The 16,785-nt window shown below is 42.4% G+C and overlaps 2 protein-coding genes across 6 annotated transcripts in view; one reads left to right on the forward strand and one right to left on the reverse strand.

The window, feature by feature from the left end:
* Positions 1-10,739, reverse strand: part of ORC3 (origin recognition complex subunit 3) — a 56,455-nt gene extending 45,716 nt beyond the window's left edge. The window contains exons 1-3 of one of the 5 annotated variants that reach the window (XM_075597846.1): positions 10,630-10,739; positions 7,659-7,694; positions 6,357-6,411 (exon numbers count right to left, since the gene is read on the reverse strand). In XM_075597846.1, coding sequence (XP_075453961.1) covers positions 6,357-6,411; positions 7,659-7,682 — 79 coding nt within the window. In that variant the 5' untranslated portion in view covers positions 7,683-7,694; positions 10,630-10,739. Of the gene's footprint in view, positions 1-6,356; positions 6,412-7,658; positions 7,695-10,616 lie in introns of those variants that run through there. The other 4 variants (XM_075597847.1, XM_075597849.1, XM_075597845.1 and 1 more) reach the window with 4 other exon arrangements.
* A 57-nt stretch (positions 10,740-10,796) lies between these two features.
* RARS2 (arginyl-tRNA synthetase 2, mitochondrial) overlaps positions 10,797-16,785 on the forward strand; it is a 39,473-nt gene continuing 33,484 nt past the window's right edge. The window contains exons 1-2 of the mRNA XM_075597851.1: positions 10,797-11,056; positions 15,644-15,717. Of these exons, the coding sequence (XP_075453966.1) occupies positions 11,021-11,056; positions 15,644-15,717 (110 nt within the window). The 5' untranslated portion in view covers positions 10,797-11,020. The remainder of the gene's footprint in view (positions 11,057-15,643; positions 15,718-16,785) is intronic.

A 16,785-nucleotide genomic window follows, 5' to 3' on the forward strand; every position in this document is an offset into this window, starting at 1 on the left:
TACTGTATGTAATATCCGCGACCATACTGTATGTAATATCCGCGACCATACTGTATGTAATATCCGCGACCATACTGTATGTAATATCCGCGACCATACTGTATGTAATATCCGCGACCATACTGTATGTAATATCCGCGACCATACTGTATGTAATATCCGCGACCATACTGTATGTAATATCCGCGACCATACTGTATGTAATATCCGCGACCATACTGTATGTAATATCCGCGACCATACTGTATGTAATATCCGCGACCATACTGTATGTAATATCCGCGATCATACTGTATGTAATATCCGCGACCATACTGTATGTAATATCCGCGACCATACTGTATGTAATATCCGCGACCATACTGTATGTAATATCCGCGACCATACTGTATGTAATATCCGCGACCATACTGTATGTAATATCCGCGACCATACTGTATGTAATATCCGCGACCATACTGTATGTAATATCCGCGACCATACTGTATGTAATATCCGCGACCATACTGTATGTAATATCCGCGACCATACTGTATTTAATATCCGCGACCATACTGTATGTAATATCCGCGACCATACTGTATTTAATATCCGCGACCATACTGTATGTAATATCCGCGACCATACTGTATGTAATATCCGCGACCATACTGTATGTAATATCCGCGACCATACTGTATGTAATATCCGCGACCATACTGTATGTAATATCCGCGACCATACTGTATGTAATATCCGCGACCATACTGTATGTAATATCCGCGACCATACTGTATGTAATATCCGCGACCATACTGTATTTAACATCCGCGACCATACTGTATTTAACATCCGCGACCATACTGTATGTAATATCCGCGACCATACTGTATGTAATATCCGCGACCATACTGTAACATCCGCGACCATACTGTATGTAATATCCGCGACCATACTGTATGTAATATCCGCGACCATACTGTATTTAACATCCGCGACCATACTGTATGTAATATCCGCGACCATACTGTATGTAATATCCGCGACCATACTGTATGTAATATCCGCGACCATACTGTATGTAATATCCGCGACCATACTGTATGTAATATCCGCGACCATACTGTATGTAATATCCGCGACCATACTGTATGTAATATCCGCGACCATACTGTATGTAATATCCGCGACCATACTGTAACATCCGCGACCATACTGTATGTAATATCCGCGACCATACTGTATGTAATATCCGCGACCATACTGTAACATCCGCGACCATACTGTATGTAATATCCGCGACCATACTGTATGTAATATCCGCGACCATACTGTATTTAACATCCGCGACCATACTGTATGTAATATCCGCGACCATACTGTATGTAATATCCGCGACCATACTGTAACATCCGCGACCATACTGTATGTAATATCCGCGACCATACTGTATGTAATATCCGCGACCATACTGTATTTAACATCCGCGACCATACTGTATGTAATATCCGCGACCATACTGTATGTAATATCCGCGACCATACTGTATGTAATATCCGCGACCATACTGTATGTAATATCCGCGACCATACTGTATGTAATATCCGCGACCATACTGTATGTAATATCCGCGACCATACTGTATTTAACATCCGCGACCATACTGTATTTAACATCCGCGACCATACTGTATGTAATATCCGCGACCATACTGTATGTAATATCCGCGACCATACTGTATGTAATATCCGCGACCATACTGTATGTAATATCCGCGACCATACTGTATGTAATATCCGCGACCATACTGTATGTAATATCCGCGACCATACTGTATGTAATATCCGCGACCATACTGTATGTAATATCCGCGACCATACTGTATGTAATATCCGCGACCATACTGTATGTAATATCCGCGACCATACTGTATGTAATATCCGCGACCATACTGTATGTAATATCCGCGACCATACTGTATTTAATATCCGCGACCATACTGTATGTAATATCCGCGACCATACTGTATGTAATATCCGCGACCATACTGTATGTAATATCCGCGACCATACTGTATTTAATATCCGCGACCATACTGTATGTAATATCCGCGACCATACTGTATGTAATATCCGCGACCATACTGTATTTAATATCCGCGACCATACTGTATGTAATATCCGCGACCATACTGTATGTAATATCCGCGACCATACTGTATGTAATATCCGCGACCATACTGTATGTAATATCCGCGACCATACTGTATGTAATATCCGCGACCATACTGTATGTAATATCCGCGACCATACTGTATGTAATATCCGCGACCATACTGTATTTAACATCCGCGACCATACTGTATGTAATATCCGCGACCATACTGTAACATCCGCGACCATACTGTATGTAATATCCGCGACCATACTGTATGTAATATCCGCGACCATACTGTATTTAACATCCGCGACCATACTGTATGTAATATCCGCGACCATACTGTATGTAATATCCGCGACCATACTGTATGTAATATCCGCGACCATACTGTATGTAATATCCGCGACCATACTGTATGTAATATCCGCGACCATACTGTATTTAACATCCGCGACCATACTGTATGTAATATCCGCGACCATACTGTATGTAATATCCGCGACCATACTGTATGTAATATCCGCGACCATACTGTATGTAATATCCGCGACCATACTGTATTTAATATCCGCGACCATACTGTATGTAATATCCGCGACCATACTGTATGTAATATCCGCGACCATACTGTATGTAATATCCGCGATCATACTGTATGTAATATCCGCGACCATACTGTATGTAATATCCGCGACCATACTGTATTTAATATCCGCGACCATACTGTATGTAATATCCGCGACCATACTGTATGTAATATCCGCGACCATACTGTATGTAATATCCGCGACCATACTGTATGTAATATCCGCGACCATACTGTATGTAATATCCGCGACCATACTGTATGTAATATCCGCGACCATACTGTATTTAATATCCGCGACCATACTGTATGTAATATCCGCGACCATACTGTATGTAATATCCGCGACCATACTGTATGTAATATCCGCGACCATACTGTATGTAATATCCGCGACCATACTGTATGTAATATCCGCGACCATACTGTATTTAATATCCGTGACCATACTGTATTTAATATCCGCGACCATACTGTATTTAATATCCGTGACCATACTGTATTTAATATCCGCTGTTTCTGTACTTTCCATACCTGATGAAGAACCCTGCAAGGTTCGAAAGGTTGTAACTTATCAACCTGTTGGTCCAAAAAAGCGTATCATACTACCTACTCCTTCTCACTCCTTTGTTATTTTACTGCATCAAAAGGGACAATTGGACTGTTTAATATGTACAATTAACTCTCTGGACGATTTTGATATGTTTATTAAAGTGTGTACTTTGAGTAATATATATATATATATATACACTTGCTATAGAAAGATCATGCCCGGGATGCTGCTCTGGAAATATTGACTCCTGTGTGAAATTAACCAAGTGATGCATTTCACCTTTTCAGAACCACAGCACATCGAGAATGTCATCAGACAATATAAGCACAGTGTTCAAAACAATAGTCCTCCTTGGCGCTGGTGTCAAATGAAAGTGCACATCGTGATATAAAAAAAACCAGGAAAAAGGTGTAAAATACCCAACGATATTATTGTGATTGACTTTGTTCAATTCAAAGTTACGTGTGCAAACAAGATTTGCAAAGGCAAACAAGATCTTATCTTGCAGTAAACGGGCAATGGATGGAAGGGAAGTAAACATAATTATGCCTCTTTACAAAGCATTAGTAAGACCACACCTTGAATATGGAGTACAATTTTGGGCACCACTCCTTAGAAAAGACATTATGGAACTTGAGAGAGTGCAGAGAAGAAACACCAAATTAATAAAGGGGATGGACAATCTAACTTATGAGGAGAGGCTAGCTAAATTAGATTTACATTAGAAAAGAGGCGTCCAAGAGGGGATATGATAACTATATACAAATATATTCGGGCACAGTACAAGGAGCATTCAAAAGAACTATTCATCCCAATGGCAGTACTAAGGACTCGGGCCATCCCTTTATGTTGGAGGAAAGGAGATTACACCAGCAACAAAGGAAAAGGTTCTTTACAGTAAGGGCAGTTCAAATGTGGAATTCATTACCCATGGAGACTGTGATGGCAGATACAATAGATATGTTCATAAAAAGGTTGAACATCTTTTTAGAAAGGAAAGGTATACAGGGATATACCAAATAAGTAAACATGGGAAGAATGTTGATCCAGGGAGTAATCCGATTGCCAATTCTTGGAGTCAGGAAGGAATTTATTTTCCCCTTAATGGGTTTTTTTTGTTTGCCTTCCTCTGGATCAATAAGTAAGTATAGATATAGGATAAACTATCTGCTGTCTAAATTTAGAATAAGTTGAACTTTATGGATGTATGTCTTTTCTCAACCTTATCAACTATGTCTGTGGTGCGCAAACTGTGGTGCGCGAGACTGACTGCGGGGGGCGCAGGGTTTACAGAGGCCCTGCGTGCTTCCCGAAGGCACTTAAATTAAGTACCGGGGGAGCTGCAGGCCCTCTGTAAACCTGACTTACCTTGGCTCTGGCGGCTTCTTAGACGCGTCGCCATGGCAGTCATGTGACGTCCCGTTGCTATGGCAACATGACGTCATGCCGCCAGAGCCGAGGCAAGCGGGGTGGGGGGCGCGGAGAGAGAACCACCGGCAGGGGGCGCAGGGAAAAAAGTTTGCACCCCCCTGTACTATGTAACAGTGAGCAATTGTTACCAACAACCACAAGAAGTGACATCCCACTTGTTTGACAGGGTGGGTGTTCAGTACAAAATCCATCCGACCATTGTATGAGAGAAAAATAATTGATAGTCCTCCAGTACGTGGTCTTATTGCTTCTTTCTCCGTAATATGTAGAGAGAAAACAGAAAACACACCACAAACCAGTGGTATAATATGCGTTGATATCACAAGGGATGTTAGCATAGAGATGAAGTTAAAGAATTTGACACTTGCTGTGCTTTGTTCTTGCTGCATGTATTCCTCTATACCCTTCCTGCTGTTACCTGAAGCTTGTCTTCAAAGTGGATGGCTTTGGATTGCGGGTGATGATGTTGCAGTACGAGAGCTTGCAGATAAACAGGATTCATAGGGCGAAGATTTTTCTAATGGTGACATCACATTCTGGATGTGACAACACGAGTCAGTTGGCAAGTCGGAGGGTTTGCGTCTTCGTTTCAGGAGCTCCCCTGCTGTTCATTCATTCTGATCCTGTGTGGTCTACATGTGCTCTGTTTTCAGTCACCCACCTCCTGTGTTGCTGTATCTGGTGAGAGTCCTTTTGTAGCCGTGTCGGTCCTGTCGGGTGCGTGCAGGCAACCTCTGTAGCAATAGTAGAAACTCCCACGCTCCCTCTGAGCCACGCTTCCTGGATCAGGTACGATCAAATGGAGAATAGCAACAGACATGCAGTGGCATCCGGAGCAGCAGAAATAGACGGCAAAAATGTCTTTTTCTGACATTCACACATGGAGGAGTTTGAATAACCTCCCTGGGACTCTGGCTGCGGGACTACAAGTAACTTTATTGCATTTGAACTGTATAGTATTGTAAAAATAGGTCTAGCGCCGCTCTACCACTCTTTGCCCGACCACTGTATGAGCACTGGGAAGGCTTAAAGGGTGAATCACTCCAAATTATACCCAATACCAATTGAGTGACTACCATTGTCACATTATCATTAGATTTTAATTGTATTCTGCATGGTTCACCATCACTATTATTGTATTTTCAAATAGAGATAAGAATCACAATTACATTTTTATTTGTTTACGTGGCAAGTCACTTTGAATTGAACAATCACAATAATATCATGGAGTATTTTACACCTTCGTTGTTCTGTTTTATATCATGTGCTCTTTCATCTGACACCAGCGCCAAGGAGGATTATTGTTTTCAACATCTGTTGGCAGGCTTTGGACAATCCGGGAGTGCTCCAACCTGCAGGACTTTTTACTTGAAGGTTCATTACCGCATTGTTGTAATTATTGTACCGTGTGTAAAGTCACACTATTTTTATTTCGTTTAAATAGCTGTGGATTAGCGCTGGAATGTGTGTATTATCCTGTTACAATATAAGCATATTGTTTTATACAGTGCCGTGTCAGTTGGGGAGCTTATCAGTTTTTTTTACTTACAAAGGCATTGACATATCAGTGAATCACAGGTTAAAGCAAAGAACCCTATGACAACATGTTTAACCAAACCACCAATAGTAACCCGTTGTTACACTGACCCACTGTAAGAGAAGTCTTTTTCTTCTTTGCACTTGGCTTGAATACAAAGCAGCCCTAAAAAAAATATAAAAAGAAAAAACAAGTGGGTAAAATGACTGTATACAGACACCAAGGCCCATATTTAATAAGCAGACTGCTGCCATAAGACACCTTCTAGTGCTGGAACTGACCCATTAAAGCCCATTCACTTGAATGTCCCTAATTGTACATTCTAAGACCATTGCTGCATCAAGTTCCTGTATCATTCTGCAGCGCAGGTACCTCAGGCTGCAAAGTCACTGTAAATCCCTTGATTTTTGGATTGTGTTCTCCTTTTTTGTGTTGTTGCCTTATTGGCACCTTGTTTTGCACTTTATTGTGATATTTTTAGTATGTAGATCAGTGTGGTGTTCGTCTTCCTTGTCTCCCTTCCCCAGTCCTCCTGGGTATACCCCTCACTGGGGGAGTATGTATCTGGGTAGTTGCATCCTGATAGTGCCCTGTGTAGCATGCCGTTTATGAGATTGTGTTGCTCGCCTTGCATTAAACTGCTTTGAGTTTGACCTCTATTGGTGTCACAACTGTTTAAGAGTGCTGCAGGTACTCTTATTTTTGTATTTCAATTGAGCGAGGATGCTCTCCCTAACATTATTAAGAGACTGAATATGGCTTTTGAATTACATCAACATTGAAAGATTGGAAAGTGGCATATAGAGTAAAAAGACTTTGTATTAAGAAATGTATGAATGTCCTCATGGCTCTTTGGTACATGCACCATATGTAGAGATGATATTCATATACACATCTGGCCTGGGAACCAGTCTCCCCATGTTCAATTAAGGTGATACTAAGCTAGGTGGTAGCTCTAACGATTATGTTTCTATGTATTTACCCATTATTTGCCACACTTGCAGACCTGTCAATCTTCACAGATTGTATGTCAGTCTCACTGATTTTTAGCATCAGCAGTCACAGACTTTTAATACAGTCTGATTGACAGTATTGTGGGATTTTTGTGACCCAGAACCTCAAAATCTCACCAGTTTGGGCCCTTAGGGTTTTTATATCTGCACCTACAATAATGTTTTATTCGTGCGTTGTGTAAGTACAGAAATAGAAAGCTTTAGACCTTGGTAAGCTTCCCTGTTGGAAACAGCTAAGGCTATAAAATCAGGGCTGATTTGTATGCAAGAAACACAGAACTTGATGTATTTAGAATCCATTCCAAACCACCATGGTATTCCTTCCGGGACAATTGGTTCTGAATTATCTGTACTAAAAGGAGATGAAGTACAGTAACTGAACTGTTGCCTGAAACCTACCTTGGAGACAGATGATGTGCTCATGATCTCGGACACCTACAAAAAAAGCAACACACATGAGAAGCGGATTCTGGCGGGATTCAAGTACCCTGCAGCACTCTCTGGATGCACACAACCTCCTGCAGCGTTCTCTCCAAGTCATTTAGCAGGCCTTGCAACTGTACATAGCCACCTAGGACACTCTTTCCACCTGCAAAGATCCCCTGCAGCACTCTCTCCAACTAGCTTCTTGCAACACACACAACAGTACATACAACTGCAGCAAACCTCAGTGCTGTATCTGTGAGATAGCCAGTCTGCAAGATAAGCACACAGACTGCAGCACTTTCTACTTCCCTCCAATACACAGAGAGGGTACACAGCGTACCAGACAGCACTTTCTATTCACTTGAATACACACAGCGGCATTTTCTTTTCTAATATACGCACATTCTCAGGCAGACAGTTTCTCCAAATGCACACATCCTTCTGCCGCAGGTCACACACACGCTGTGTCGTAGTCAAATTAACGACTGCAGCACCGCATGAACCATTGAAGTACGGTAGAGGCTATTTACCAGGTGAGCCGGGTATATAATGCACTTGTTCAGCCTTATTTAACTGTCAGTCGAATAAATAAGACGTTGATCAGCTTAACCTTTAAAGCAGCAGTCCAAGCTTCGGTCCCCTCCCCCCCCCCCCGCCTTTAATATGTGCATCAGTACAATCCACACAATCATAAGTAATTAGCTAAGTTGCTGATCGATCCGTTCTCCTGTGATCGATCAGCGAAGATTTGATTCTGGGGTTCACTAAATGGCTGTCGGAACAGCAGAAGAGAACCAAAGATGCAAAGTTCTGTGGGGAAGATCATGTGACCAGGCAGGCACTAGATACAATTGGTGCACTGCTAGAGAGGGCAGGGGTGTGCCAGAGCCTGTTTCAGAAGAGGAAGGGGGTGTGACTTTGTAAATGATTGCTATAGAAACAAAAAATGCTTGTTACATTATAATACATTAAAAATATAATTCAGAGTTGTTTAAAACAATGCTACAAGTATTTTCTCATAGTACAGAACTGATTTAAAAAAAAAAAAAAAAACACATGTAGGATATTGCTTGGTCTGCAGCTTTAACCTAACCCTAAGGCCGCGCGTATAGTGCCCGCGACGGGCGACGTCACTTGTCAGTTATATTTCGCTTTGCGGCGGTGGCGCGGGCTTACTGGCATTTGATTGGTTCAAGGGCTGTCACATGAGGCGACAGCCCTTGAAAAATCAAATATTGCCAGCTTCCAAAATGCGCGACGCGACATCGCTCCGTCGCAGTCGCGGTTACTATAAGCGCAGGCGGCGGCATTTGTTTTTGGGCGACATCGCAGGCACTATATGCACGGCCTAAGTGCTTTCCCTGGCCATGGTGGACGGGCCATGGGGGGCGTTCATGGTGACGTCATGGAGCTGGTTCGCCCTCATTGGGTGAACCGCTCACGTGACCTGTCTGTCGCGCTGAGAAATCAGTTTTACTGATTTCTCACGCAACGCCCGCCCCCTCCCACTTCCGCGTGCACGCCGCATGGACGCGAACACTGCCCGCACGGTCTGCAGTACCATGGCCCCAGCCTAATATACCAACCTAACAAACAATACCCTATTAATGCCAGTCTTACCCTTACATGACAGATTGACCCTAATATGCCAACTTAACCCATAACCTAATAGTGCCATGTTATCCCAGAATCCTAATATGCCTAATAATCTGGTAGAAAATCACTGCCGGCTAAATAAGGCAGAGGGGAGAGGGAAGAGGTTATAGAGAGATGCTGGGTAAGCAGAGGGGAGAGGGAAGAGGTTATAGAGAGATGCTGGGTAAGCAGAGGGGAGAGGGAAGAGGTTATAGAGAGATGCTGGGTAAGCAGAGGGGAGAGGGAAGAGGTTATAGAGAGATGCTGGGTAAGCAGAGGGGAGAGGGAAGAGGTTATAGAGAGATGCTGGGTAAGCAGAGGGGAGAGGGAAGAGTTTATAGAGAGATGCTGGGTAAGCAGAGGGGAGAGGGAAGAGGTTATAGAGAGATGCTGGGTAAATAGCCAGTCCCTTCAAATACACATCACCGCCACACACTGTGCCCCAGACACCCAAGACCACCGCACTGTACCCGACACCCACCACTGCGCACATTGTTCCCCAGACACACACCACTGCCACACACTGTGTCCCAGACACACACCACTGCCACACACTGTGTCTCAGACACACACCACTGCCACACACTGTGTCCCAGACACACACCACTGCCACACACTGTGTCTCAGACACACACCACTGCCACACACTGTGTCCCAGACACACACCACTGCCACACACTGTGTCCGAGACACACACCACTGCAACACACTGTGTCCCAGACACACACCACTGCAACACACTGTGTCCCAGACACACACCACTGCAACACACTGTGTCCCAGACACACACCACTGCCACACACTGTGTCCCAGAAACACACCACTGCCACACACTGTGTCCCAGACACACACCACTGCAACACACTGTGTCCGAGACACACACCACTGCAACACACTGTGTCCCAGACACACACCACTGCAACACACTGTGTCCCAGACACACACCACTGCCACACACTGTGTCCCAGACACACACCACTGCCACACACTGTGTCCCAGACACACACCACTGCAACACACTGTGCCCCCAGACACACTCACCGGAGCAGCACACTGTCCCATACGCACACCACTACAGCACACTGTGTCCCAGACACATACCACTGCAACACACTGTGCCCCAGACACACACGACACACCACTGCAACACACTGTGCCCCCAGACACACACCAGAGCAGCACACTGTCCCATACACACACCACTACAACACACTGTGCCCCAGACACACACCACTGCAACACACTGTGCCCCAGACACACACCACTGTAGGTCTCTGCGATCTCCCCAATACATACATCCATGCAATACCTTGCCGCACTGCACAGTATATTCCCTCCACTACTTAAACACTACACACACCCAGCAGCACACTGTGCCCCGGACACACACCCTGCAGCGCCTCCCTCACTGCAGTGAGAGGTCACACAGAGCAGCGGAGGCTGGGATTGGAGCAGAGCATGTTCCGGGGGCCGGGCTGTGCGGGTCATGGGGAGCCCATGTGTGACAGGCTGCTACAGTAACACACACTGCAGCTGTGTGCATGTGCACAGTGTGACACGCTGCTGCAGTAACACACACTGCATATGTGCACAGTGTGACACGCTGTGTCTGTGTGCATGCTCCTCGTGCTAAGATGCAGCTGTAGACATCCTGGTCACCCTCCTTTTCCTTGTAGATCTGGGTGCCCTGCAGAGGGGACATGGCTTGTCACTTTCGGAGGGTAATAGCTGAGCAGGTACTGTTACCCTTCCTTGTCCTTCTACTGGGGTGAAGCCACTGATCCCAGCACTGGGTGAGGTACACAGGCGTATTCCCCTTTCTGTTGGATGTTTTCTTTTAATATCTACTGTACTTTTTTCATTAGTAAATCCTAAAGTTTGAATTTCATAGAAAATAAATATATAATATTTATCAGATTGCCGTTTGCTGCAATTATTAAGTTATTACTTGAATATTATATTTAAGTTTTTTTGCTGAATTATTAAGTACAATGAAACCTAATATCAATCAAATTCAGGTGTGAAAATAGATGCATTTTTTTTAACACAATGCTTGGACAACAACGACTTGCAACTTACATTAGGATATAGAGCAGTGTTTGTCACTGAGAAGTAAAACAAAATGTATCACTGTATTCCGAGGCTACTGTTATTTATATTTTTAATATAGTTCGTCCTATATTATATAATTTATATAACGCATCCGTAGAATATTTTGAGATGGTCAATATAAAAAAATGTACCCAAAAATGATTGCGGTATAGTTATGTTTGTCCATTTGCAATTGTGCAATTAAATAAAAAAACAGCACAACACAGTGTGTGTGTGTATGTGTATATGTATATATATATATATATATATATATATATATATATATATATATATATATATATATATATAACACAATTATTAATGTTATGGTGGGTAAAAAAAGTGACAAAAACCCTCCACAGTAAAGCATAAAGCAACTGTAAATATTACTGTATGTTCATTTGCATGTCTAATATATATATTACATATACACACACATACACATACACACACATATACACACACACACACACACACACACACACACACACACACACACACACACACACACACACACATACATTTGTCCCCATCACTGAACACTGCTCTGATGAGATAATCCCACCGTGGATAAAATTTTCATTTTGTTTATGGACAATATATATTTGATCATATTTTCTACAGTGCTGTGTTTTCTTCATTGAACCAGTTTTTGGGTGAAGTGTTTGAATTGTATTCTGTACGGTATGTGCACTTGCCTTTATATAAATGATAACCAAGCATTGAACTGTCTGTGATGTGACCTTATACTGTACATTCTCATTCTGGCATGGATATTTCAGAAATACAGCAAATGTATTTCCTAAACTTGAATTATGGATGTTATACACTTTGCACTGATTCTTTTGAATTGAGACTTCTGGTGCTTTTCAAAGTTTGTTCATTTCTGTGGGGACCATGCTCCCTCTATGTTGTCTTTTCTTAAGAGCATTACTTCGAATGTCGTGGCAGAGAACCTGTTCAGTATAATAGTCACTATGTCAGAACTGCTGAGTTTAGATGACTTTTGTGGTATTTAAGCATTCATTTCTGACATGCACCCCTGACCTGAGACCAGGTACATTATTATACTGTACTAACCGTGCGGACAATATGCCCTATCCGACCTCTGTTACTCTTATGGTATTTTTAAATTGTCTCCTTACTGGATTGTATATTGTATAATACCTAAAAATGTGATGATCCAACAACTGCGTTTAACTTTGGTCTGGTCCCCAGTAAATATTACAACCCTTTTATATTTTCTCTATCTGGGTCTCCTACAATGTGTGAATTATCTACCAGGTCTATGGTGTGCTGCCACAGTCGGTTACCGATGTTAGGTTGTGCTTGGTTAACAGCCCACTGCAATTGTCACATATCATATTTTGTGCATTAATTATTATACTCCACACCAGAATTATTATATTGTTATATTCCACATACCAGCCCTACAGTATATGCCCTTTTATCATATGGCTTGTGGAGAATTTATTTGAAAGTAGTGATGCCGCCCCCACACTGTTGGTTGTTAAAGTATTGAACCTTTACAAACTTATTTGAAAGTTTATTTGTATATTTTTTTTATATGTGGCACATCTATATCCTGGACTTAATTTGAGGTCATTATGCCTTGAATTGTTACCTTTTGATATTTTTGTAACCCCCTGTGTGATGAGCTCACACACTCTCGCTGCCCCCTGGCAGGTTTCTCTCCAATGTGTTATGGGCATGAGAGCAGCGAATAATAATGGCCATGTAAGAGGAGGGACTGTGAGGGAGAGGAGACTTTAGGAAGGGTGGTGGCCATGTTGGGTCAGATCTGCGCGGACCTGAATGCTATCGGTCAAGGTCTGCAGAGAGTGCTCTTGGCGGCTGGAGAGAGAGAGATCCACCAATCGCTGCTGGAGGGGACCCTCAATGGCTATAAAAGCATAGTGGTACCGAAGCAACATCCTTTTTTGAAGATCAGGCCTGCAATAGGTTCAGTACAACACAGGCTTCCACCGTGTGGCCGGCACCATCATAAGCCAACATACCCAGGATTGGGTGGCTACTACACCACTTACACTGGCTCACATCCGCACAGCGTTATTTATGGATTGTAGAAAGGTACTAGAGTCAGTAATGTGCCAATAAACTAGTTGTATCACCCATACTGTGTCTGTATTCTTCCTGTCGTGTGGCCAAGTAAGTTATTAAGAGGCACTCGGGCCCCAGCCTCAGCTATAGTTTTAAGTCCGAGAGGCAAAAGTAGAGGTCTTACATTTTTCATACCTCTAAATGCCTGTTTATTATTGTGGAACCTCTATCTTTTGACTGCTAGTTTCCTCCTAGAGCAGGGGAGCGCAAACTTTTTGAGCTGCGCCCCCCTGCCTGCTCCCGTCCCCCTTACTGTTTGACCGGTGTCAAATGACGCCGGGCGTGATGTCACATGACCCCGTTGCCATGGCAACGCAGCGTCAAATGACGCTGTGGGGTCTTGTGACGTCACGGCGGCGTGGCACAACAAACTACTGAAACCCGGTAAGTAGGTTACAGAGACTTCGCGCGAACCCCCGGCATTTACTTTAAATGTCTTGGAGATGAGTGCGGGGCCTCTGCAAGACCTAGAGTACTATACTGATTGCCGTGGGAATACACCCCTAACTACCTTCCACATTCAATGTCACCCCTCCCCCCCTGCTGTTTTGATTTTTCCGCTGTTTTTTTTATATAACCCTTGTGAAAGGTCCCCCAGGGGGCCGAAACGTCAGGATTTTTGTCTGCATTTTGGATCAATAAATGACCTCCTTTTTTGTTTGTTTTTCAGTTGCTGTGTTGGTATATTCGATCACTCCGGTGATTTACTTGTCATATGTAAATGACGGGCACTCACAAATATCATGGGAACTTGCCTGGGTGCTGCAGAAAAGGGTGTTCACCGTGGATAGAAAAGGTTGGCACTCCAGGTACTTGTGTAAAGTATTTTATTATGATAAATCCCGTCAATACTTCGGTCCTCTCTCTGGACTTTCTTCAAGATTTCGGTATCTGGAAAAAGAACCGAAACGTTGATGTGATTTATTTATCACAATAAATACTTTTCACAAGTCCCTGGAGTGCCTGCTAATGTATGTGTTTTATTTCCCCCCCTTGAAAAGTAAAAATAAACACCTTTGCTAAATATTTCCATATTGCATTCCACTGAATGCTTAGCTTACTGTACATAATGAAATGTTATCGTGGTCATAAAGTAGCTGTGTTACTGCCATTAATATGTAGAGGGGAATGTATGGACACATCTGGTGGTTGTGAAACCTTGTGTTTAACAGGCTAGCAAGTGTTTACATTAATGAGTTTTCGTATAGCTTCCAAATGCTTGTTAATGTAAAATGGGCTTACATTTTGTTATCCCAAGCAACAAATATCGTCTTTTATTTCCTCCTATGTTGGTCTTTCTTTAGTTGTTTCCGAATCACACTGAAAACCTTGTCACAAGGTACCTTTTAACATGCGCAGTTGCACTTATCAATACAGTTTGGTTACTTTGTAATGTTGGTCTTTGAGGAACAATAAATGTATTTATTTATAAAATATTTTACCAGGAAGTAATACATTGAGAGTTACCTCTCGTTTTCAAGTATGTCCTGGGCACAGAGTTAAGACAAATAATACATGTTTACAAATACAGTTACATAATGAGCAGGGTATACATTATATACAAGACATTGCATGCACAGTAAAAGATAATATATATTATGGGCGTATTAAACAGTTACAGACCAGATTAAAATGCGAGACAGCCTTAGATTTGAAAGAACTAAATGCTACAGAAAATGTAGGTGCCCATATCTACATAAGAAAATGTTGTCGAAAATTCGAAGCTTCACTAGTTTAAGGGGGCTGTTCAATAAACTGAGAGTGTAAAGTTAAGTACTATCTCTACTTCTCATAAGTAAGGGTCATTAGTCAATCCTTTGGCCAAAGCATTTTAAGCCTGCAACCATGTCACGGATAACCGTTTAATTGGCAGGGTGCAGGCCCTGCAGTAAAGTGGGATGGGTGAACTTAAATAGCACTCCTATTGATCCCTATGTGTATGTCTGTAGTGGGTTTGGGTTTTGAGCTTGCAGGGACTGTGTGTGTTTTTGAACTAACAGCGTGGCAATATATTCATCTTTAGATAAAATGTGTTGATTTCGACCTGAACATAAGGATGTACTGTGATGGGCATCGCACGGCGTGACCTGGTCTCTGTCTTGTCTTTTTAGGTTTCACGAGTTTTGGGGTTACCATTGGAAAAAGTAGTCCGATCCATTCGAGCAATTCCAGTCTCCAAAAAAGGGTAAAAAAAAAAATTCTCTTGTTATGCATCATTCACCTTTTACTCTTTAAAAAAGATCCAGAATCTAACTCTCCTGGCCTTTGCCATTTAAGCCTCGTGCGTTTCTATGGAGATGTATCAGCGAGTGTTACATTTGTATCTGTACTCATCTATTTAGTGCGTCTTTGTTTAGATTTGAAAATAAATGGAAATGGCTACATAGAACTGGACAGTAAGGATAACCAATTCTGATTCATAATAATAAATGTGATTTTTATTTCTGATTTTATTTTTATTTTTTTAAATATATAAAGGGTCTAACCCAGGAGTGGCCAACTCAAGTCCACAAGGGCCACCAAGAGGTCATGTTTTAAGAATATCCCTGCTTCAGCATAGGTGGCTCAGTCAACAGCCACCTGTGCTGAAGCAGGGATAGCTTTAAAACCTTACCTGTTGGTGGCCCGTGAGCACTGGAGCCGGCCACTCCTGGGGGGTCTAGCCCACACAACACTTACACTTAAAGGCATGCTAAACTATTTTAACATGCTGACATATGAAATTAGTGTACTTCTAAATTAGTGTACTTCTAAATTAGTGTACTTCTAAATTAGTGTAGCTGCATAATAGGACATGTATTATTGCAATTTTCTTTTCAGGAGTCTGGGGAAAGTCATCTGAATTGTGATGTTATTTCTTAATAATCACTTTATCTGCAAGCCTGTCGTGTGTCTCCTCTTGTTCTCCTGAAAGTTTAGACTTCACTAGAGCTGAAGTGACTATACATCAATGTCAATGAGCTTCAGCCTTGCTCATCACAAACCAAAACTGGCTGCCTCCCGACTCAGGAGAAGGACATTTAGATATTACAATGATGTTATTTTAATATAACTCCGGTAGTGTTCATATTTAAAAAAAATAAGTACATCCTCATGGTTAATTACAGGAATTAAAAAAAAAAATTAGGAGTATATTTTATAGCAGATTTATTAGGACTAACAGCAGATACGTTTCACGTTCTATGTGGACGTTTCTTCCGCCTGAAAGGCGGCGTTGCTGCTGTTTACATGCGACTTGTGTTGGCTGCACAGA

This window comes from Ascaphus truei, chromosome 4 (assembly GCF_040206685.1).
Source record: "Ascaphus truei isolate aAscTru1 chromosome 4, aAscTru1.hap1, whole genome shotgun sequence".
In the NCBI taxonomy this organism is placed as follows: domain Eukaryota; kingdom Metazoa; phylum Chordata; class Amphibia; order Anura; family Ascaphidae; genus Ascaphus; species Ascaphus truei.